The following is a 26058-nucleotide window of genomic DNA, read 5'->3' on the forward strand; positions in this document are numbered from 1 at the left end:
AGACACTTTTACTAATTACCCATAAGGTAAGTTTCCATATTAAGCAGTCCATAAAGGTTTGTTTTTTCAAAGTATATGATCATAAGTCATTAGAAAACTATTATTTTATTTTAAATATTTTATAACTTTAACATATACTAATGGTCGCTTTTCATCTTGCGAAATGAAATTTCTGACGGTAAAAAATTTCCATCCTTCATTTCCATTCTTATGTGTATAATATTGCAATTTGTTGTCAAAAATTTATAATACTCATTTTGCAAGGTGACGTTGACTGATCGTTATATTGTATGCATTTCTATTCAGACATTTATGTTTTGAGTTTGAAATACCACTATAGGGTACACCACTATGTCCAATAGGGCTCCACATTCCGTTCACACCTGAATGACCTTTGCAATGTTTTCAACTATCCAATATGCTAAATACCTTGAGTTTTTAGGATGTCAATGTCTCTTTAGAGTTCAAGGTTAGGGGTGTTCAATGAAGAAAGGACAAGGAGAGATATATGATATTTAGTGTGGTATGTGGAGCCTCTGGCATTGCTAACAATATATGCGATTTGAAGCTATGTGCAACTTTGTTTTTATATATGAAGTATATTAACCATACAACTGTACCTAACCCCTACCTCACCCCACTCTTACATTACAATGCACACACACACACACACACACACACACACACACACACACACACACACACACACACACACACCGCCGACCGTTGTAGTTTCTGTCAATGTAAAGGTCTCGATGAAAGTTTACATTGAATAAAGTTTTCTCTACATATTTTGTTTGTTCGTTTTGTTTTATTTTATTTTACTTTATTCTATTTTCTTTTTTTTTCTTTTGTCTTCTTTTGTTTTTCAACTCTTTTGTTTTTCAACATGTGACATTTGTAACGTCTACATCGTACAAGTACAGCGCCTCTGGCGACAAATAAGTCTACTGACGCATGCAGAACCGTGTTTTTAATAGCGTGTTTGTGTACACATCACCTGAAAATACAAGTGAACAAATAGGTCGATGGTTGCCTTTGTGTGAAGGTTATACGGTCTCGACAATCATAAAGAGAGAGTTACTGCATTGATAGGCACACGCGTCATACTACCGTGTTCCACACCCAGCTTACGCCTCGGGATTTTCGCTTCCTCCACCGACAGCATATGACCAAAGAACTATATCCCGAAATTAACAACAGGTGTCTCCGTGGATAATACAGAAGCAGGCAACAAGCCTCTCTATATTGGTGATATCGTTTGTTATCACGTATGTAGGTCGGTAAGTACATTCATATAAACGTCACCAATGTAGTGGAATCACCCTTTGGGACAAGGTTACTGCGAGTAGGTGTTTTTATTATGGTATACATTGATACACCAAGGACACACAGACATATAAACCCTGTGAACCATTTCTATATACACATTATGGTTTCTTCTTGTTATCGTTATTTCATTAATAACCGTGTATGATTAAATCAAATCATAGTAGTTTACAGCTTTGTTGTGCTGCAGACGAGGGAGAGAGACCCCAACGTATATATATTTGCTCTTGCTTTACAACTAGCGATTTAAAAGTTGGTAACACCTCAAACTCTATAAAAACAGCCAGTGAATACAATTTGGTGTATTACTGAAACAACAAGCTTCATTTACTGTGACGTCACTTTAAAATGTTATATTCGGCCTTACACTGTTGTCAGTGTGATATTTGTACAGGTACACACATCATATCATATTGCATCTCAGACCACTAACGAGTAGTGGTCTGAGATTGCATCGATCAGAATGGGGTCATCTCTACAGCTTGTACTGGTATTGTTGATACACACACACACACTCGCACGCACGCACAGACACACACACACAGACACACACACACACACACACACACACATACATACATACATACATACATACATACATACATACATACATACATACATACATACATACATACATACATACATACATACATACATACATACACACATACACACACATACATACATACATACATACATACATACATACATACATACATACATACACACATACACACACATACATACATATATACATACATACATACATACATACATACATACATACATACATACATACATACATATACACACACATACATACATACATACATACATACATACATACATACATATATACATACATACATACATACATACATACATACATACATACATACATACATACATACATACAGCGATTTAACGACAGCCAGACTGACAATGCACTGAATGCACTGAATGCACTGAATACACCATGATTGACGAGATCGTGGTTTATATTTTTAACAACACATCGCATGGTATCAAAATAGAACAGGTAGCCAGTGTTGTGTACATGCAACAATATGATGCAAACACAACAACGTATATTATTAGCTTATACACACAATGCCCGTGTTTCAATGAAAAAGGCATATAATGTAAGGTTTCTATAGTTTTATTACACTTTTACATTGAAATGTACCAACATATCAGAAGCAAAAAACACAGTGTAGATAAAACTATAAGTGAAATATTAATTTGAAAGATCGAATTTTATAACGTAATTGCACATGCAATATTTCATATAATTTCATATATATATATATATATATATATATATATATATATATATATATATATATATATATATATATATATATATATATATATATATATATATACATATATATATATATATATATATATATATATATATATATATATATATATATATATATATATATACTAATTCAGTGTAAGAGGTAAGTCATATATGAATATATAAAATATACACATTTTATTCATTTATTTTCAGTCGTAAAAAGAAGAGTACGTATTATTCAAAGAATTCAAGACTTTCGGATTCCATGAAGATGACGTTAGTCATATCTTGTTTGTTCTTTGCCGTAGTGATTGATGAAATATTGGCAGTGGGCAGTAAGTATTATTCTATTTTCCATACTACAATGTTAGGACCGTTAACGTTGCATCAACAAGTCATGCGTCATCCTACATATACCATATATAAACCAGTCTGTCTCTCCGCTTGTGCACCCATTCACAGTTAGGAGTATTCCCCGATTGGGGTACACGTTTATCCTAATTTATCCCTCTAGGGATAAATTATGGATACATTATTTGAGATAAAATACTCTTCAAACGCCAGTACAACCTATGTCTGACACTTTGCTTTTTTGATCTTTGAGTAGAAATTTAAAGTATATATATATACTTAATTTGTTTCCGCATGCATCATGTCTAGTTACATGCGCCTCATCGTTCAAAGGTCATATAATTATGTACATTTACAAAAAATATACCAATTTCCGACAGTTTGTCGTCAACTAGTGTGTTTTATATGCCTGCTTGTATGTATGTATGTATGTATGTATGTATGTATGTATGTATGTATGTATGTATGTATGTATGTATGTAGGTATGTAGGTAGGTAGGTAGGTAGGTAGGTAGGTAGGTAGGTAGGTCTGCCTGCCTGCCGGCCCACCCGTCCGTCCGTCCGTCTCTGTCTGTCTGTCTGTCTGTCTGTCTGTCTGTCTGTCTGTCTGTCTGTCTGTCTGTCTGTCTGTCTGTCTGTCTGTCTGTCTGTCTGTCTGTCTGTCTGTCTGTATGTCTGTCGGTCTCTCTGTCTCTCTGTCTCTCTGTCTGTTAGAGTTATTAGTCGTAACAATTCCCCTTCTACAGAGAATTGCAACGGTGCGTACTTTGTTATTAGTTATTCAATCTACACCACATCATACTTGACATTTCCTTTGTCTTTGAGAAATCATTATCTAAAACTGTCACCTCTCTTGCCACTCTTAGACCTTACAGATATCAGCATCTCAAACGCTACCATCACTTCAACGACAGAAGAAGTTGTATTTATCGCTGGTGTACCTACAACAGTAACCATGGAAATCACTATAACGAACGAAGGGGAGAACGATATCACAGGCTCAAGTGACAATTTTGATTTTCAAGCCATTTCGATTAAGAGTCAATCGGATTTTGAGAGTCGTACAGTTGGTTCGGATGTACAGGGGACCGTGAACTTGGACCAAGCTACCAAATTGAGCGACCCGTTACCTGGAAATAATGCAACTTTAGTTATCGCAAACATTGTTTTAACTCTTACCTTACCTGGTACACAAACAGAGTGTGAGGAACAGACACATTTGTGTGTGAGGGTCACAACGGGGTCAGGGGCCACATTTGAGGAGACCGAAACAGATAACAACGATATGTGCATACCATATGGCGTGGACGATATTGTGGATAAGTATTGTCAAGATATAGGTAAGTTTAAGAACTGTTCTGTAAAATATATGCCACGAACGTGATATTACATGTAAAATGTGAGTGAGTGAGTGAGTGAGTGAGTGAGTCAGTCAGTCAGTCAGTCAGTCAGTCAGTCAGTCAGTCAGTCAGTCAGTCAGTCAGTCAGTCAGTCAGTCAGTCAGTCAGTGAGTCAGTCAGTCAGTCAATCAGTCAGTCAGTCAGTCAGTCAGTCAGTCAGTCAGTCAGTCAGTCAGTCAGCCAGTCAGTCAGTCAGTCAGTCAAAATTTCTGCAACTGAACAACAGAACAACACACAAAAATGCTCATAAAACAAAAACACACAGAAAAAAACACCTAAAACTAAAACACATGGGACCTGTGTACGTAAGCGACTATCCTCGTCATTATATTTGATAACTTCATTGCAACTTTAATTTAATTTTATTATAATTAGAGTTGGACGCAGAATACCACGGAAATCTAACAAGTTCTCTCCATATTTTGCATCAGATCTACAGGTTGAAGACTTCTCCGTTGACAATTCGGATACTCTCATATACTGGATGGGGTTGGGTCGATCCATTTCTATAGATATAACCCTTAGAAATGACGGAAGTGACGCAATTGATGACGCAACTGACATCGATAATTATCTATTCAATGTTTATGTAATTGTTGGGGATGATTTTGGACAAAGGACTGGTGAGATGAAATTCCCTACAAACACTGATGGCGTTGATAACATTGGTTCAGGGATTGTAGAAAATGGCACTGCGATTTTCACAGGGGTTGTTACTACCATTCTTATTGTTCCACCAAATGCTACATGTGAGACTTTTACTAAGTTCTGTATCGAGGTCTCGAGAGGAAGAGATGCAGAATTCTATGAAAGGATTGATAACAACAACGAGTTGTGCAAAGATTTCGGCACCGAGCCGGGACAAGTCGGTCAGAAAAGCTGTAATCGAATTGAAATAGGTAAGAACTGTTTTCATTCTTTGAACGCACACTAATATGAAGTAGCCATGATGGCAAGAAAAGCAAACTAAAGGGTTCTCAGTAGAGCAGATAATACCTCTGCCAACTCTCAGCTGTTGTTATATTAGTATAAAAACTTGTGACCTCCTACATAAGCGCGCTCAATTGGTGATGCTGTAATGCCAAGCGATATAGCCTGGTTATTAATATTAGTTTTGAATAATACATGCAATATGTGCAGTCACTCACATTCCATTCTATTTAATTAAAAAGCTGGCGTCTTTATTAATGTAATTATTAATTAAGTTAATGTACGCTCCATCAAAATATCTCCTGAATTAAAAGTGCCAATTTAATTAAAATTAAATGCAATTTACTGGATGATGTTCAGTCCTCAATTTGTTCTAATTAATTAAAGGGTGCGGTTTAAATTTTACAACGTATTTACATGTAATTTCACTACTAGACGTTAGACCATTTGTCTTATATAAATTAAAAAGTGTCGATTTAATCAAAATTGCAATTTCATTAGACTTCTGGTATCGCATCCACATATGTTCTCCTAGATCCTGAATTAACAATCATCGGTATAATTAAAAAAACTACAGACCACTGTAATGTTGGGTGTTTAAATGCATCAATATGACTTTTCATTTGCCACACGGCTTCACTAAAACTGAGCCTGAGAAATTGGATCGCCGGCAAAATCTAATCAACCGGTCCTTGTCACATGGGTTTCCCAAAGTGTCATCTAAACTCATCAATGATTTCTTTAAAGGTATATTGCTAACAAAAAGCAAACAAACAAACAAACAAACAAACAAACAAACAAACAAACGAATGGATGGATGGACGGGGGGGGGGGGGCGGGCGTACGACAAACAAGCATGACATCAACACTTTCGTCCAACTGCCGTTGGTCCGGTAACAACTACTAGTAGTAAGTAAACTGTATCCATTGTGATATGTCGATATGTGGGGAAGTGACAGATGTATGACCAGACAGGAGGTGATCTGACGTAATGATTACTTGTTGTCAAGTTTATCTATTTTCCCCATGATCTTTTATTGCTTGTACACGTAATTCAGCAAAATTATCTTTTATTATCGTCTCCAGATCTTGACCTTACTAGTGTAGAGGTGACGACAAACGAAGATTTCTTCCCCTTGGACGAGGTTGTAGCAGTAAGTGTAACTACAAGCGTGACTAATAGCGGCCAAGGCGACTTGCCAATAGCATCAGACGACAATAATTTCGTTGTCAAAAAATATCTCACAAACAGTGATGTTTTGAACACAGATACGTTCAAAATTGAGATAACAGAGAATAACTTGGACGATGCAGAACTCAAGCAGGGCATACTCAGTGGCAACACAGTATCTTTCAGTGAAACTGATGTTGATGTGACGATTCCTATGGACCAATGCGAATCCATTACACATCTTTGTGTTGAGGTCACCTTGGATAGCAGTGCTGATGGCCTTTATGTTGATCCTAACCAAGGCAATAACTATATTTGTAAAGAGTTTGGACCAGCAGACGACAACAAAATCGGAAAAATTCCATGCAATGTGGGTGAGTCACAATCAAAATTAAGAATTATAGATTGACGTGTATTACGTAGGTAAAGTGTGAGTACATATATTTATCACTTTTGATATTTCTGTTTTCGAAATTAAGTTTTATTAATGTATTTTGAAATACTGTATTTAAAATTAAACTTGATCATTTTTGTGATTATCTTTAAGTTCCACATGTTGAAGTTTCCCAATCTTGTACATATAAAATTGTACATGTCTGGTGACACGCGCTTTTCGTTTACTCGAGTCGTATTCCCATGCACATACTTTTAATACATGTTCATAAAATATGACAATGTGATAAAATAACTTCTTTTTGTCTTTTTATTATTTCAACTTTCCCCAAATCTTTCAAAGTCAAAAATAAGTAGAAATGACACACAAACATTGAAAAGTGTCGTTCGAGGGTGTTTATACATGGGACTAGAAACAAAGTCATATAAAGAAATAAACGGCACACTTTAGGATACCAATTTGTTAGCAAGTGATGATGGTATAGTAGAGTAATAAGGTGATAAAATGAAAAACAACAGTGCTACCACTTGGTGGCGCTATTCGTACCCAGGGTATAGAAACACAAAAACAACGACAGAACTGTCACTCTTCATCATTCCAGTACTTATCGCATAATACGATATCGTTCTCTGATTTATCTGACATGATTCATTCTTTGAAAAAAAAATCACTTCTACCTATGCCATGAACATTCTTTTTAAAGTGGTCACGTGACTGACAAATGGGTGCTTATTTTTGGATTTTTAATTCACAAAACCTAAAAAAGAAAGAATGTAAAACAACATATACCAAGGCCATGTTTGTAACTCAATATATTGCAAAAAGCTTGAAAATATCTAAAAGTTTGTACGTACAATAATTTCATCTATTAATTTATTGAGTTACAAACAAGGACTTGGTATATGTCGTTTCACTTTTTTTTCAGGGAGGAAAACATAGTTCAGTTGTTTTATAAATTAAATACCCATTTGAGACCCATATAGACGGCCTTTTTTGCCATTCAGTCATAAAGAGATTGGAGTTGGCTCATCTTACAAACTATTAACCCTTTTGACACCGCTCGGCTGTAAATATCCGCGAGATTAATGAAATACCCCCACGAATGGTACTGTCAAAAGAGTAGTGACATAGTAGAAGTGCACGAAAAGGGTTACAATAATGACAGCTAGAAATACTAACCTTGTGATTTTTTAGATATTGGAGTATCCAGTTTCACTATTGGTGGAACGACAGCAGTTGTTTATAATGCCGACCAATCACAGGAGTTAATAGCAAATATTCAACTACAGAATAGTGGTACGGATGACCTTCCTATATTTGGTAACCATGACAACTTTGCATTGACCTTATTCGTAACAGACAATCTCCAATTGGAAAGCTCAACCAATGATGGCTTGCAACAGACATTGAATACAGAGGTAAGAAAAACCTTGTACAATATTGCTCGATTCTAACAGTGTTTGCCATAATATACGAAGTTCATTTTGATGGAATACAATTGCAAGATCACACTGCAAGCTGCAAGAACACATTTTGGTAATTCTATGTACTAACAACCATTATTATCCCATACATATGCAGTACACGTGACTTGAACAATAAGAGAATGGAAAGCAAAGTACTAATTCAATTTTCAAACAAAACTACAATTATGTAATGATAGAATGCAAAAACATTCTCTGGGTACCTGAACGTCTGTGATATTAGAACGATAGCAAACGTTTAAATAAATTCAGAGCCCAAACTACCCTCATCGGGGACGCAGTTGTGATGTCAAGGAATATACGAAGTAGCTTTGCCATAAAAGAGGACTGTAGCTTTTACGACAATACTGTAATGACGCTCACATATATATCTTCCAGGCCCTGAACATGAATCAAGGCATCAATGCTGGAGCAAATCTCAATTTTGATGACGTCACAGGGTCGGTGACGATTTCAGGTGATACTTGCTTCACCGTAAATTACTTATGTGCACAAGTCACCAAACCAGACAGTGTGCCTTACAAAGACATAGTCGAGACTAATAATGATAAATGTATACTGTTTGGGCCTCGAAATGACGGTTTGGCTGGCAAAAAGGTGTGTACAGAAGGTATGTTGAAAATTATAAAATTAAAGAAACCATTTATATACATTTTTTATTTTAATATCATAAATTGTCGAAATTAAAGTTTTGATTCAATGTAATTTCTTTTGAGTTTTTGTGTTGAAAATTAAAAGTTTTGTGTTACAAATAAAAATATTTTTATATTAAATTTTATTCAACATCTTTGTAAAGAAAATAAATTAGTTTCAGGGTCTACTTTTTTCAATGAAATCCTAAAATAATTTTTAATATTCCCTGAAAATATATATATATATAACTTCCAAAGGCTCTCTCTTTTTATGAAAGCATGTGTTATACTTTCGACATATGTGATGTCAATTTTGATTTTATTAAACCTTTTTATTTATTTAATTTTTATGTGTTAAGCTAATGATGGAAAAATGTCTGCATCAGTGGTTGTAACGTTCCGCAATTTCCTAATCAACAGGGTAAGTTATAGAAATTCATTTTGATTATTTTTTTTTTTAAGAAAAATATTTTCGCTGTTTCTCATTAAGAGCTCGGAACGTTACCGTTACGGTTACAAGCTTGACCTTCGAATCATTACCGTCGCAAGACGAAAAATGTAAAACTGCAAGTTAGCTTTAACTGGGGTATTGTTATTTTGATCTCACACAACTAACAATATACTAATTGAAAATTGCTAAAATACTAGTAGGCAGGTATACCGGACCAGACGTACTAAGCAATAGGTTGAAATCATGATTGCATTTTTGGGTCGCGGATTTTTTTGGGCGGACCCAAAAATCGATTTGACTTGATTTATTTTACCATATCATGTGTACAGCTACACAAATATGTTTTGTATGATGTACGATATCTAACAAAAGAGTTTCAACAGCCAGTGAAGTTACAGCTAGTGCAGTTTTAATTGACTGAAATCGAGAAAGCATCTATCTATCTATCTATCTATCTATCTATCTATCTATCTATCTATCTATCTATCTATCTGTCTGTCTGTCTGTCTGTCTGTCTGTCTGTCTGTCTGTCTGTCTGTCTGTCTGTCTGTCTGTCTGTCTGTCTGTCTGTCTGTCTGTCTGTCTGTCTGTCTGTCTGTCTATCTATCTATCTATCTATCTATCTATCCATCTATCTATCTATCCATCCATCCATCCATCCATCCATCCACCCATCCACCCACCCTACCGTCCATCCATCCATCCATTCATCCATTCACCAATCTGTCCCGACAATCTATCGATTATTTCACCAATTTATTTACTAAAATTATTGACTACTAAACTACTAGTTTGTAAATAAATAGTATCAGTAACTGCAATAACTCGCCCATCAACTATATCATCCACCTACTTACCCACTGTACAATTTGATGGATTTACTAATTAGCTAAATCAATATATGAATTTATGATCAAGCAATCGTACCTTTTATATTAAAGTGGCCTGAAAAGACGGCGATATATCGTAAAGCAGTGTCTGATGCCGTCAATGTGTATTGTAATAACAACTTTGAGGAATGCTGTCCTGGCAAAGGCTCAAAGTAAGTAATCAAGCGATGTATGTATGTATGTATGTATGTATGTATGTATGTATGTGTGTGTGTGTGTGTGTGTGTGTGTATGTATGTATGTATGTATGTATGTATGTATGTATGTATGTATGTGTGTGTTCGCGCGCGCCTGTCTGTCTGTCTGTCTGTCTGTCTGTCTGTCTGTCTGTCTGTCTGTGTTATTTACAGCTTGGGTTCTTTAGTGGTGAAGATATAGAGGGTGTACTAATTACGACCAACGCAACAAATTGATTTTTAAGACAAGTTTTGTTTACGTCGGTTGCACTTGGAATTTTGAACAGTTGTAGCAAAAAGAGCTGTAATAATTACACTATACATGTAACTTTGATATGGTTAATCTCATTTCTTCAAAGGACTGTTGATGCTGATATATCTACACCGAAGGATGTGACACTAACTGAGTCACCGGAACAAGTTGAAAATAATCTCAGGTTTGACGAAATATAAGTTATCATACAAATCAGTGATGTTTAGACAAATAAACACGAACATTAAAGTGAAAATCAGTGTTAAACACAATATATTTGTGAACCGTGCAGTGTAGTATATACCACTAACGTTGAAAATTGGACATCGCTGTAATTCAAAACGACACTTCGAAAAATACCGACTAGCTATGCAGTTTGGTATTATAGAGAATGCTCTATTGTTGAAACTTTTTACATTAATTTTAATTTAAATCTTTCATGACTTGATCCATTTTTTACAGGGTGGTGTCGGCCCTGACACTGAATGCCGATAATCCACTTTGCTCATCGGGGACTGAATCACGTAGGCGGCGATCCATCTACGAGTTGTTCTTAAATCTGGTGAAAAGAGACACAGGTGTAACAATTTATTTATCTGTTGATGTACTAAACGACGCTGTAAATGATCAAGAAGACGAAATAGAACAGGTTAGCCATATAATCACATTTGATTTCATAGGCTTTTGTGTTAGAAGAGAGAGAGAGAGAGAGAGAGAGAGAGAGAGAGAGAGAGAGAGAGAGAGAGAGAGAGAGAGAGAGAGAGAGAGAGAGAGAGAGAGAGAGAGAGAGAGACAGACAGACAGACAGACAGACAGACAGACAGACTCGGATGGGGGCAGGGAGGGAGGGACACAGACAGACATACAGACAGACAGACAGACAGACAGACAGACGTACGTACATACATACATACATACATACATACATACATACATACATACATACATACATACATGCATACATACATGCAGACAGACGTACAGACTGACAGCCAGGCAGACAGGCATGCAGGCATGCAGGCAGGCAGGCAGAGAGAAAAGAGACACAGAGACAGGGGGACATCGACAGACACACGTGCGCAGACGGACATTTGACAATATTGACGGGGGCTAAAACAGAATGAGAGTGAGTTAGAGAGGGATAGAGACAGATTTAGACACAAGGAACGATTGAAGGGAGGAGAAACTGGATAACGTTGTTCTCAATTTATGTAAATGCTGTGTTGTATAGTTGATCAACATGACCATCCGTACAATTATGATAATATGTAATATTTTTATGGATTTATAGGCCATCGGCTACTTGATCTCATCTGTGATCCAAGCCCGAAATGAAACACAAAAAGAAACGAAAACTGGCGATAAGAATAAATTCTCACCCGAACCTTGGTTGATAGTAGTAATCGCTGTTTGCGTGACACTTGGTATCGCAGTCATCAGTGGTATGATATACTTAGCTCTACCAGCACGGAAAAGGTTAGTCACGACATTAGTTGAATATAAATCCTTCTAGAAAATTCAAATTTTTTAAAGTCAAGTTATGTTGAATCTTTTCGTCCGGGATTGTGGTAATTAACTAAGGAAACAGTGCGGCAAAATTGTTCAATTGACACCTCACTCATGACTGTAGGTTTTGGTCAACATTTTTCATTGGGTTATTTCTTGTTTTGAAAAATATATATAAAACAATCAGTGTAAGTTTAGACGTTGGTCTTTCTCCAACCTCTATGGCGTAAGTTATCAATATATGAATATTGTTTAAGTTAATACAAATTTTACATTTTTTTCCAGAAATCCAGCGGTCTATGTGTACCATTGATTTGTCTTCATCAGGAAATGAAAAAAAAAATAAGACTCATTGTAAAATGTATCATGGGAGAACAACAACACGGACTTTTGCATGTGTGGTGAAGTCGGTGATGTTTCTAAACTTAACGTTGTTAATTAACCATTCCGTGCATGGATGCTTCAGTGTTGGTTTTAAAAATTAGTATCTTTTCATTAATTTTGTCCAAAAATGTCGACCTCTTTGTAAAACAAAGTGCCTACGCAACAAGTTTCTTGTACAATTGCAAGCAATATACTTTACATAAATATTCACCAAAGTTGTCAAAGGTATCGAACAACAATTTATCCTCTGTTTATAATTAATATCTAATCAGAGTGACCAATCCTACAGTTTTACACTGTAATTATTTCTGATTTTAATAAACTAGTCAGCGCTGGATAATTTATGCGTAATTACTTCCATTTCGTGATAAACATTCTACATACACATGATGACAAGTGATCAACTTTTGGGGATATAGCCTGGAAAAAATTAATCCGCATTAAGAAAATGATTTGTATGGGTTGAAATAGTTCATCGTCGTACTTGTACACAGAAGAAGTGTATGTACTATTTTGAGGAAAATGATAAATACATTGCAGAATGTAAAGAACACTCGTTACAGATTATAGTACTAATACACACATACACACATAAACAAATACTGACAGACATTATATATATATATATATATATATATATATATATATATATATATATATATATATATATATATATATATATTATAAGTATGTATATAACAGTACTCAGAGGAGTATATCTGTATAGCTTTAGTACTAGAAGTGTTGTGTTACTTGTACCAATCTATAATGAATTTAGCACTATACACTCCAGCATAGTATTATGCAAATTTTACTTATTTTAATGTTCTATTTATTTACATATATACGAACTCCATATTAGTATTAACATGAATTCAGAATGCATTAATCAAAGATTTCATATTTAAGACAACTGAGGATATACTGTATACTTTATTTGTTACATATATAGTCCGAGTACAATCATAACAATATAGTGTCCTATTCAATTTAATTCGAAGCAATAAAAGGTTGAGAAAGTTTTAATTTAACTTTTGTGCATATATTATGTGTGATCCTGTGTGTATTGTGAACTTTTAGAAGTGTGAGAGTAGCGGCAAGATGCGATGGTTGTGACTTTGTGTTGAAAATACGCAGTCCAGTTTAAGGTATTCACGCCTTTTTTATTTGTTGTATCGGGTGCCTCAATATAGGTTCACGAATTGCTATTATCAGTGTGTTTATATCTGTGGAAGTTATACTGTAACAGTAACAGTCGTACACAATAACGTGTCACGGTGCTCTATCAGTTAAACTAGTCATGGGATCCAAGTTCATGAAGTGTTTATACTTTGATAAGTTACTATACACTAATGACATTGTATGAACCTTGGCTCATTCCGTGCTTACCACAGGCAAGCAAACGCACTGGTGTTTTTTCACGGGTTGTAGGACTGTTGCGAGTGTCCATTATTCAGCTGTATCCTCGTATCTTATTTTCGCATTTTCAATCCGGTCACGGTGGCCGGCTTAGATTGTCAACAGTCATCTTGACTTTTTTGTAATTTATCTTTAATAGTATTTTTGCTGGTGAAATTAATAGAATTAAAACATTGGACGTTCGATAAAGTCCAGACGACTGTTCTACTTCATGTGTTCGAATCCTCAGTGAGTAGTGTGCGTTCTGTATCATGTGTATTGGACAGAGAATGTACAGCGTACATGCTGATTATTATATCGCATGTTATAGGTTATATATGTGTACAGAATTAGTAATAAATAAATATATATTTGAGATTTTTTTTAGGAATATGACAGAATATAAGCCGCGTCTGAATACAGACTATGGTCGGTTGTCAACGGCAACGTGGGTAGTTGCGCATGATCAGTTCTCGCAGTTAAAGGTTATCTGGGCGATTATACTCCTGTGACTTACGCATTACGTCCATCCATGCGAATACAGTGAGGGCACTGAAAGTATATTACAACGAGGATGTAGCTACTATTCCCCTCATCTTTTAGCCTCTGGAAATAATTGCTACATAACAGCACAGGGGGTAATTATTATTATTATTATTATTATTACTTTATTATCCCTCACGGGGAAATTTGTCTTGCAACAACACAGAAAAGCATACATATAATCTTGCACATTAAAGTAGTACTAAGAACAACAAAAGTACGAAGACAATAAAAACTGTGTAAAAGACTACATAAAAACATTCACATTCCTTTACTTCTTACATTCTCTGGTTAAGTATTCTGATGGCAGAAGGTACGTAACTGAGCCGAGCACGACGTGTTCTCAAGGATAAAATTCGATACCTGCGACCCGAGGGAAGCATCTCAAAATACTGAACTAAGGCATGGGAAGGGTCATTGGTAATTTTTGTGGCTTTAACAAGTGCTCGTTTTCCATATAATGATTTCATGCTTTTACATTCAGTTCCACATATTTTAGTACAGGTATTGACAACTGTCTGTAATATGATGTATCATCTACTAGTGCAAGAATAAGGCCAAGCAATAAGTGTTTATAACACATCATATGCTCAGGTACATTGTATTCTTTTCATAGTCAAAGTAAATCCCCGATAAGGCTTCCATGCTACATGATTATTTTCCTAGGGAAAAAAGAACGCGACTAGAACCCCTATATGCAAATTTATCGCTATGGGTCAATAGTCCATACCACGTGATACGCTCTAAGCCTATCACCGAAGGCTATATGAAGACGATGTATTATGGCAATTATCCTCGCCGCAGTCAGGCAAGCTGCTATAGCACGATTATGACGGTTATAAGGTATGACTATGGCACTAAGCTTATGGTGTTTATAACAGCATACCAAAAAAGTCGCCTTTTTTATATTCCCGGAGTCAGCTTGCCTTTCTGCTACCCAGAACACACTGTGGTTTACGTCATCAATCATTAGGAAGAGTGCATAGTTGTTGGCCTGCATGCAAAATGCAACCGCAAGCATCAAGTTTTTTACACCTAGTGTTTAGTGCGGTTTTCTTTCTGTGCTCAATTACTTTGAGTTTCGGACAGACAAAACCCCATATTATTTTCATTCTTGCCGATGATCTTGGCTGGCACGATGTCGGATACCACGATTCCATCATACAAACACCGAATATTGACAGACTTGCAGCCAAAGGAGTCAAACTCGAAAACTACTATGTGACACCACTGTGTACGCCAACGAGAGCGGTATTGATGACTGGACGGAACCAGGTAATATTTACGTGTGTGTTGAAATTGTGTGTGTGTGTGTGTGTGTGTGTGTGTGTGTGTGTGTGTGTGTGTGTGTGTGTGTGGAGGGGATCCATCTCAATCTCCAAGTTCTGATTTATTTATTTATTTATTTATTTATTTATTTACTTACTTATTTATTTATTTATTTATTTAATATAGAAATTAGAACAACTTACAGGAAGTATGTGCCTCCAATGAGTTCAACTTCACATAAAAGAAAATGTACCGAAACACGTCTATATCGAATGGTAGGGTTTAATTGCTCCTCAATGGCAACAAATAAAATTTAAACCTTGCAAAACCTAGAACAAATATTGACTTTATTGATTTCCACACGCCTTGGGAAACTGTTAATATGAAACTGGTCAATTTATCCTATCGCTGAGATAATTCGTTGACAACCTGATACACGAAAAGCCCCCGAGAGCATGATATGTATTGAAATTACAGACTTTACATGCGAACATTACTGGATTAAAATAACATTACATTGTTCTATGTGTACTGTTGAAATAATCTTCCGCTAATACTGTTTATATATATATTTATTTATTTATTTATAAACGGCAGTTCGCCCATTATAAGAGTTTCGTGCAATTGAAATGTAACACATACAGATTTAAAATACAAATATACGTGACAGATGCAAAAATTATGCAACAATATTGAACAACAAGAGGAGCGGGAGAATGCAGAAGACATTAGACTGATGAAGTATTTGCAACAGTGGATCTGAAGGATCGGGAGTGGGCTTTACTGTAACAAACATTTTACGATAAATGAGATTTAAAAAAAATGAAATCAACCATCATGAAACTATAAAACAAAGGTTACATTTTTTCTTTGCAGTATGAAAAATAATGAGACTAAAATATTCTGAAAAATTTCACAATTATGAACCAGGTTTACATAAAATATATATATTTTTTTATCTATTCATCAAAATCATTTCTTATGTTTGTTGCGGAAATGTAGACGGTCTTGGAATCAATAAAATACTTTTTCATGCAGTACCACATAAAGTCTGACGTCAGGATCGGACAGATAAAAAATATGAATCAACGCAGTCGAGTCATGCTTGATCCCTACCGAACTTTTTTCCTCTCAAATATTCAGAATGAATAATGTCATTCTACTACGATGACATTATTCGTAATAACTATGTACTTTCAAAACTGATAAATGCACACATTATTTTACATGTACATACATCCTTGGGTGGTTTGAGTTTCATATGGAGAAGTAACATATTTTAAATTTAATCATACCGTCAAAATGTCGATGATAGATGACAATTTGTGTGTGTAACGCTCTCAGCCACGGCGGTAGGGGATGTAAGAGTTCCAAACGCCCCAAATCCCAGAATGTGACGAATATAAATGAGGACTAAAGGCAGACTCAGGTCGTCCCATTGAAACAAATTTTACTAATATTTTCAGTCTAAATTGAAATATATTGCAAGGTTTCATCCGATAGGCTCAGAAACCAGAGTACAACATAACCTGCCAATCGTAAACTTAACCTCGCCAGATCAAAATGAAAGTCACGTGATTACATAATTTGTGTACGTCGTCGGATGCTTGATACGCAATGGAGAATATATGAGAAGCGTTATAATACTTGTAAATCCTGATTCAAATTTATCAAAATAGATAAATTCATCTTAAATTAGATGGTAAATATATAATCCCATGATATCAATGTCAGTGTTATGTCATAATGCTCTTCGTATGATTCCACTGACTACAAATACGTCACCAATATCATTTTGAAGACATTTCATATATTGTATATTATTCCTCACTATATTTTGTCACTCAGTCGAAAAATACTCGTTACCTAAAGGGTTTGCTACTCAAATATCGAATGTAATGTCCTTGACTGAACAAAGTAGTATTTGGGAATGCTGTCCAAATAGTGTTTATACTTATACATTTCATAGTTAGTGTGTTAGTGAATACATATCATAGTTAGTTAGTTAGTTAGTTAGTTAGTTAGTTAGTTAGTTAGTGAATAAATACATATCATAGTTAATTAGTTAGTTAGTTAGTTAGTTAGTTAGTTAGTTAGTTAATACATTTCATAGTTAGTTAGTTAGTTAGTTAGTTAACACATTATTATAATAATACTTTTCATGGATAGGGCAAGTGGGGGGGGGGGGGGTGCAACTCAAATTTCATTCATTTCGCAGAGTTGTCTACATGGCACTGAACGTTTCAACAAATAACTGGAACGCTGGGGATGTATCATTCTAATCATAAATCAATTCAAAAGATTTCCTTTCCATTTAGTATATATATATAATGGTTCTGACTAAATCATCTTTTTTTCATAGATTAGTACGGGAATGCAGCATAAAGTACTGACAGCTAGGGAACGTAGATGTCTTCCATTGGACGAAGTACTTCTTCCTCAGAAGATGAAAGAAAGTGGTTATGCCACCCATATGGTTGGGAAATGGCATCTTGGTTTTTATAAATGGGAATGTACACCAAACCATCGAGGATTTGATACATTCTTTGGTAAGTTTCTAACACTAGTACTTGTGACATAAATACACAGATTCCGCCAACATTACACAATTTGAAAGACGGTAAATCAACTTTAGGAAACAGACAATCCTGTACATGTACACTCTGTGCGTGGAGGCCTAACATAAAGGTAAAACAGCTGTGCCTAATACTAATATCAACACATGCTACCCTGATCTTAGAATAAGATCGTCGTCAGTTATTATATTCATCATCACAACACACATATTTTCAGGCATATCAATAGCTAACATGTGTCAGGCTGCTTGAGTGTGGCCTGTCTAAAGTCATTCACGTTGGCAGCTTCTGTGGCTTGAACGTCCACTTGTTGCAAGCCTGGCATATTGAGGCATTGCCAAAATAAATTGCCCGACATCAAAAGCGTGTTCGGGAGCTGTCGTAAAAGACCACAATGTGTACCAAACTGAAAACTAAATTCGGAAATTTAGCAGTTCAGTATAACTAGCCACTGAGACGGTTGAACTACAGTTTAGAATGTACATGTATTTTATGAGCATGCGTAGTAACCCTGCCATTAGTTAATATATGAACTCGAACGTGTAATCATTGCATTGTCGGATAAACCTCCACGCTCTTTCGGGTGGCAGCTGTAAACATCACCAGTTATATTTGGCTCGTGATGTTTACAGCTGCAACACCAAATGTATGGAGAAATGTATCATAATATTCAACGATTAAAGGTTAGCTGGCCTATTTAGTTTTTGCGAGGTTAGTTTTTGCGAGGGCAATTTTCTAATATACATTTAATCGCAATGGGAATGTGCTATGGCAAAATAAAGGAAAAAAACCGTTTGTTTCCGATAACTTGACTTCAGAAAATAGGGTAGGTAGTTTGGAGGAATTTTATTTTATTTTACATTAAATTTTAAAAGTCGCTTTGACCCCAACATAAGATACTCATCAGTCACAATACTTATGAGAGAATTTGATGAGGTGTAAAAGAAGTAAATGAAGATGATAATAAGCTAAGTAGACGAACACGTTACGCAAACTGTACTGTTATAGTCTAAAAAGACCTGTTTCTCTCTGGAATACAATATTTTAAAAAAGTGACAACAGATGAGGCAAAGGCATGAAGGTGTACATGGAATAGAAGCAAATTGTTACCATTTGACCTTTTTGCATGCAAAAACATGCTTAAGGGCTTAAACAAGGGTCGGAAGAGTTATCGGAAACACACTTTTTTATTTGGCCTAAGGAATAGTTCACAACTGTACACTATCTACGCTTCTAAAATACATGTACTAATCTCCGAATGACAGCCTATCAAAGTTGTAAGCAAGTTGTGAATAAGCTATATCTACTAATGTTTGCAAGCTTTGCCATTTGAGCATTGTGACTAGCTTGTCATATGACCATTTAGCTGTTTGTAACATGATATCACCTTAGGTATTAAATCATTGTATTCTAACTTTAAACAAATATAGGTTTCTACCTAGCCGGAGGATCGTATTTCGATCACATACGATCTCTTTTTAGCAACCCATGCTGGGACCTGCGAGATGATGATGAAATGGTCGGACCACAGTACCAGGGCCAATACTCCACAATGATGTATGCAAAGAGGGCACAAGAAATCATACGAAATCACGACAATAAAACTGTGAGTTAAAAGTTACTTTTATACGTACACCCTTGTTGACATGTCGCACTTCTACATGCATTGAGGACGACAACATTCAAGTGTCATATAGCTGTTGATGTAGCCTTTTATTTCAATAAGTTATTTGCATAATAAAATATTTTTTTTGGTAAGTAGGCAATATCGTAAGGACGTGAGCGTCTAATTTCATATAATTTGATACATGGCTCGATGATAGCAAAGCACATGTGTCCGATATGGCTTGATGGTGTGACTTTCATATGTAATGATCATTTGCATACTTAATGGTTTTTAGTATTCAGGTAATACCATAAAGCATGCTTCAAATTCCATATGACATGGTGCATACATTAACAGTGACAAAACATGTGTGTTCTTTAACACATGCTGCAAAATGTCATATAATTTGGTATATGAGATGATGATGATGATGATGATGATGATGATGATGATGATGATGATGATGATGATGATGATGATGATGATGATGATGATGAAGGTTATACGAATAACAATCCTTCCGGAAGGCATTTAATTTACGTCTGGTTGGTAATTTGTGAGACATTTCAACTTTGTTTGAGACTGGAAGAGTAGAGTTGTTTTCTCTCAAAATTTATGCCAATATTTCGATTTAAAAGTGAGCGCATAAGCACTGCTTTAAAATGTTGCTGTCACAATTTTAGTACGTGCGTCTCTTACCAACACGAGTTATTCTAAAGATTTGCGCCTATAATCAGATTATGGCGTAGTATGTTGCAGATTTATCGAGCTAGCTAGGCTTTAATAAATATGTATACATATTATTGTAATAAAATGAGATGGAATTCAGCATTCATATTTTGTACTGGAAATTTGTAGAACTAAATATTTGTTGAGAGTACAATCCATCCATACTAATCACCCTAATTTGCATAAACGAAACTTTTTACACATGAGTCTCATTAGGTATCTCCCTTTCGTTACTCACCTTGAACACTTTGAAAACATATACACAGTAGGCAAAGACAGAAAATAAATTAGCAATTGGTAAATGGAGAAACGGGAAATAGCTTAAAGATAAACTAACTTGAAAACTAGGAAATGAATTTACAAATTTAAAAGTAAAGGACTGATTTAAATTACCACAAAAAAGATTGTTACTGAATAATAATGCGCCACAAAATATAAAATTCCAAATGATGAATGATGATTATCTTAATAGGTCTTTCAATAATATTCCAGGTTAATGCATTCTAGCGGTTAAAGACAAATTAATAACAGACAGACAGACAGACAGGTAGACATACATCGATACATCCATACATCCATCCATCCATACATACATACATACATACATACATACATACATACATACATACAGACAGACAGACAGACAGACAGACAGACACACACACACACAAACACACACACACACACACACACACACACACACATATCACCATAACATAATCCTCCCGTACCGGGCATACAATCCCAAAACCCTTCTTTTACAAATGACCGTATTCCATTTCTGTACTTCCTGTAGCCCTTGTTCCTGTACTTATCTTTTCAAGCGGTCCATGCTCCTTTAGAGGTACCGAGGGAATACGAAGACATATATCGAGACAAAATTCATGATGACGATCGACGAATCTACGCTGCAATGACGACGTGTATGGATGACGCTATTGGCAACGTCACCGACACGTTAAGAGAGAAAGGTCTCCTTGACAACAGTGTCATTGTATTCTCAACAGGTATGTTACTTGTAACTGGACTTCTTTTTAATTGCAATTTTATTTATTTATTTCATGCTTATTCTGTTTTATTTATGTTTCGGTAAATTCTGCAACATAGAGTTATTTGGAAGCTAATTGTCAATCTGTGGATGTCCTAGCATACAGTAATAGAGCAATCAGTCCTACTTTAATATCTAAATGAATATTCATTAACAAATCCCCCAACCACCACTCTACCCCCTTAGATAATTTCGCGATATCCAGGGGAGGAGATTCTTAGACTTTTATAAAATAGTTAATGACGCTATTATTTTGTACCAGGATATACACGAATTGTCTCTTTGCGTACAAGTGACTTTGCTTTGGTATTACCTTGTGGATATCGATGTTGTCCGCATACTTTCAGGAACGACATATATCATTAAGGAATCTAAATTACAACAGGAAAAAGAAAAGTGTGAACAAAGTCGTTTATGTTTTTTTTGAAAATAATACTTTGAAAATATTCAGAAACGAAAATCCGATCACACCATTAAACATGCATACTGTATATATACAGCAGTCAGCTATAATACATAAAATACATGCATTTGGCAGTGGGCGGTCACTTTGGATGCGGTCTTTACTGGGAGGTGAATCACTTTGGCTTTGTTCACCTAAAGCACTCAGGCTACCAGTTAAAATGACTGGTCCCCCGAGTTATTGCATCCTTCTGCTGCGTCTAAGAGCATGGTATCAAACAGATTACTGCTGATTACGTACAGTTGTATGTTATGATTACGATAGCTATTTTTCACAGAATATTTTCTTTTTTTAATCCTACTCTGCCACCACCACTACACCCACCTCACTTCCCCTCTTTTCCCAGACAATGGTGGCGCTAGTAGTTTTGGAGCAAGCAACTGGCCATTAAGAGGGAAAAAAGGCGGTCTCTATGAGGGAGGAGTGAGAGGTGTCTGTTGTGTGGATAGTCCCTTGTTAAAACCACATGTACGTGGTACTGAGAATAAAGAACTTCTGTACGTTGGTGATTGGTTTGCAACGTTTGTGCACCTGGCTGGAGGAACCGTGGTGGGCACTAAGCCACTTGATTCCTTTAACCAATGGGAAACAATCAGGTTAGTGTCTGTCTGTCTGTCTGTCTGTCTGTCTGTCTGTCTGTCTGTCTGTCTGTCTGTCTGTCTGTTTGTCTGTCTGTTTGTCTGTTGGTCTGTAGTACCAAAAAATTGCAAAAATATTCTTGCAACATTTATACTTTGTAATAGTGTGCTGAAAATGTGGAGGGGGTGTCACCATACTAATTTTCATGGTAACAATGCATAAAAAATTGTGCTTGCTCAAGTAAATACTGTAAAGAAAGAATTATGTATAGTTAAACTTGATTATAAATTTTGATATTTTGCGAATTAAGTCGTTTGTGAAGGTTGTCGTGGTAACATAGTTAAGCTCTAGATTTGAAAGAGCATAGGCATAAGAGAAAAAGTATATTTCGGAATGTCTATTTCCTTTGTCCAAAGCACGACCCTCCACCCAGTCCAAATATTTCAAATACATGACTGTGTCAAAATGCAGTCAGATGTGAAGAGGGCCACGAGTCTTAGAGTCAATGATAAGAACCTAATCCCACCGCTGCCACCACATTAATAATTTTAAAGGTCACTGAATCTATGTGACGACACTGCATTAATTAATTAATTTCTGTGTCTGTATATAATTGGCAGAACTGAAGGCCAGAACTCCCGAAAACTAGTTGGGCACACTACCTACATTGTCTGGACCAAAGTCTAGGTCCCTGCTCGATTCCCAATATTTTACCACACTGTACCCCTTTCATTACTTTATGTCTCACAACCAGTTTAACTTGATAACATGGGACTTTTTCCCAGTGTTCTGGTAAACCTATTGAACTGGCACAGAGCCATGATACTATAAATATCACTGAGACCTACTGCCCTCTTGTCACACCACAGCTTCAAACTGATTCACAGCAGGTTGTCATCAGTGATTTGACTGACATGTTCTGATACAGTGGTGGCAGTAGTGGGATCTGGCAGCAGTAGAATATGTGAAACTGGTAGCAGTGGCGGGACACCAAAATCACAAAAAAATGCAAAGATAATACAAAGAGTGAAAATAAAATGTGACCCTACATTAATTCAATTTCTAAAATATGTCTATCTCCACTGATTGATAAAATATCACACCCTACCAACACTCCCGGCCCTCCTCCACCTGTACCCCTACCAAAGACGAAATAGACGTGCATATCCTTTCTTATCCAAAACGAAAACAGATGACTGAATCTCACATTTGATGATATCTTCTTCCAGTGCTGGAAAGCCTTCGCCAAGGAAGGAAATAGTACACTCTATTGACCCTTTGCAGGATCTGAATCGTATACCAGCTGACTACCCCTTTTCGACATATACTTCATTTGATATTCGCCTTTCTGCATCAATTCGCATGGGTAATTGGAAATTGCTTACAGGATTAAAAGGTGATCACTATATTTTCATTTTTGTAACTGGGCATATATATATATATATATATATATATATATATATATATATATATATATATATATATATATATATATATATATATATATATATATCATACACTATTGACAGGGAACCACAAACTAAAATCGTCGAGAAAAATGTTCCTTTATGATAGTCTACAGCAGTTGTCTAAAATACGGTAAAGTGAAAGTTAGACAACTGCGGTAGACTATCAGAAAGGAACATTTTTCTCAACGATTTTAGTTTGTGGTTTCCTGTCAATAGTGTCTTATATCAAGTTTACAGACAAAAAGCTCCACGGACAGCCTCACAATTACGTAACAACGAATTGTGTACAATTCCATCATTGTATGCGTAATTTTACTATCCTTTGTTTATTTTATGTGATGTTCAGGTGATCCTCTGTGTATTATGCCTCCCGAGTTGGGAAACGCAAGAATAGAAGGTACGGGGAAGCATGTTATGTTGTATAATATTTTCAATGATCCGTTGGAAAATAACGATATCGCCTACTTTAGACCGGACATTGTACATAGACTATTGGAAAGACTTCAGTACCATAATATCACCACTGCCGTTCAACCACCAACCACTGTGATTGAACGACGTGGGCACCCCTTTATGAAATCCATGGCATGGACACCGTGGGAATAACTGGATGGGAAAATGAATGGTTTTCGTTGGGTGGAAGTGGACAGCGTCAGGCGGACAAACTGTGATATGTGTAAATGACCACTAGATGATGATCAGAATATTTAGATGTTTAGGACTGTGAGATTGATTGTAGTTGTGACATTACCTAATTCGTGGTGATCGGAAGGTCAGCCATCTAGCAATGGTCTATACTGTGTAATGTAGATTGGTACCAGTCCCCTGGAAGATATTTTGCCTCGTAATCTTTAAATGTTTTTTTTTTCCATTTCAAATGTTGGTAAGGCCTATAAACCAAAATATTGTGTAGTTCCGATAACGCCCAACTTTTGAATAGGTGGGGAAGGTATTTTATTATATTAGATATGTATTTTTCATATGATGTCTAGCTCAGGTAGTTATGTTTTCCTTTGTTTTCCACATGTTCTCTGTGTTATTGGCTTCTTCTCAGCATCAGATGTGCAGCCATTACAGATTGGAAGAATAAATATTTATAATGTCTTTTTAAATTGATTTAATTTCAGTTTCAATATTCAATATTGTTGACTGTATATAATCATGTCGTGTAGGGTCTATGATATAATTCATGTATTCAGTTTGTTTTTGGCCATATAGATAGCTAAATGTATACAATCAAAATCATATGAGTAAGTTATCTTCCATTTTACGTTACCAGCGTTGAGATAAATAGATTACCTGGCTAGGTTAGGACTTCAATTGACCAAAAATCATATTTTAGATATGTACCTTATTTCCACATCAAGAATTAGATCATGTAGATACTTAGGGAAATCCCCATAAACTGTTAAACTAATCAGTCTAGAAGTTTTGTTTTAAAAATCACATTTTCAACCTAATGTGCATATCAGTGATCTTGTCACATTGAAATAACCAGAAACTAAACGTTAATATATATAGGTCTAATAGTACGCCAAATGATTTAGGATTGTATGCCATTTTACACACACACACACACACACACACACACAATGCAGACTCACAACCATGCAGTATCAGTACATGGGCAAATAGTGGCATGTGTACGTAAACTTTGTGACAAGTAACCAAGTAACACACACACACACACCTCGGACCACTATAAGAATCTGAGCACACAC

General features: G+C 35.8%; 2 protein-coding genes across 2 annotated transcripts; both read left to right on the forward strand.

Moving 5' to 3' along the window:
- The first annotated feature begins 1146 nt into the window (after positions 1 to 1146).
- On the forward strand, positions 1147 to 13261 carry LOC144441111 (uncharacterized). The gene is made up of 13 exons (XM_078130641.1): positions 1147 to 1283; positions 2849 to 2970; positions 3853 to 4326; positions 4818 to 5285; positions 6403 to 6861; positions 8076 to 8299; positions 8744 to 8975; positions 9357 to 9418; positions 10390 to 10490; positions 10874 to 10951; positions 11230 to 11416; positions 12059 to 12243; positions 12559 to 13261. Exons 2-13 carry the CDS (start codon positions 2901 to 2903, stop codon positions 12584 to 12586), a joined length of 2568 nt encoding a protein of 855 aa, XP_077986767.1. The 5' UTR covers positions 1147 to 1283; positions 2849 to 2900; the 3' UTR covers positions 12587 to 13261.
- A 2166-nt stretch (positions 13262 to 15427) lies between these two features.
- On the forward strand, positions 15428 to 25370 carry LOC144441360 (arylsulfatase B-like). Its single transcript, XM_078130915.1, has 8 exons — positions 15428 to 15441; positions 15678 to 15873; positions 18230 to 18416; positions 19874 to 20049; positions 21575 to 21785; positions 22636 to 22885; positions 24098 to 24264; positions 24684 to 25370. The coding sequence occupies exons 1-8, from the start codon at positions 15428 to 15430 to the stop codon at positions 24941 to 24943; spliced, it is 1461 nt and encodes a 486-aa protein (XP_077987041.1). The 3' UTR covers positions 24944 to 25370.
- The last annotated feature ends 688 nt before the right edge of the window (positions 25371 to 26058 follow it).

The sequence above is a fragment of the Glandiceps talaboti genome, chromosome 10 (genome assembly GCF_964340395.1).
Source record: "Glandiceps talaboti chromosome 10, keGlaTala1.1, whole genome shotgun sequence".
NCBI classification, from domain to species: domain Eukaryota; kingdom Metazoa; phylum Hemichordata; class Enteropneusta; family Spengelidae; genus Glandiceps; species Glandiceps talaboti.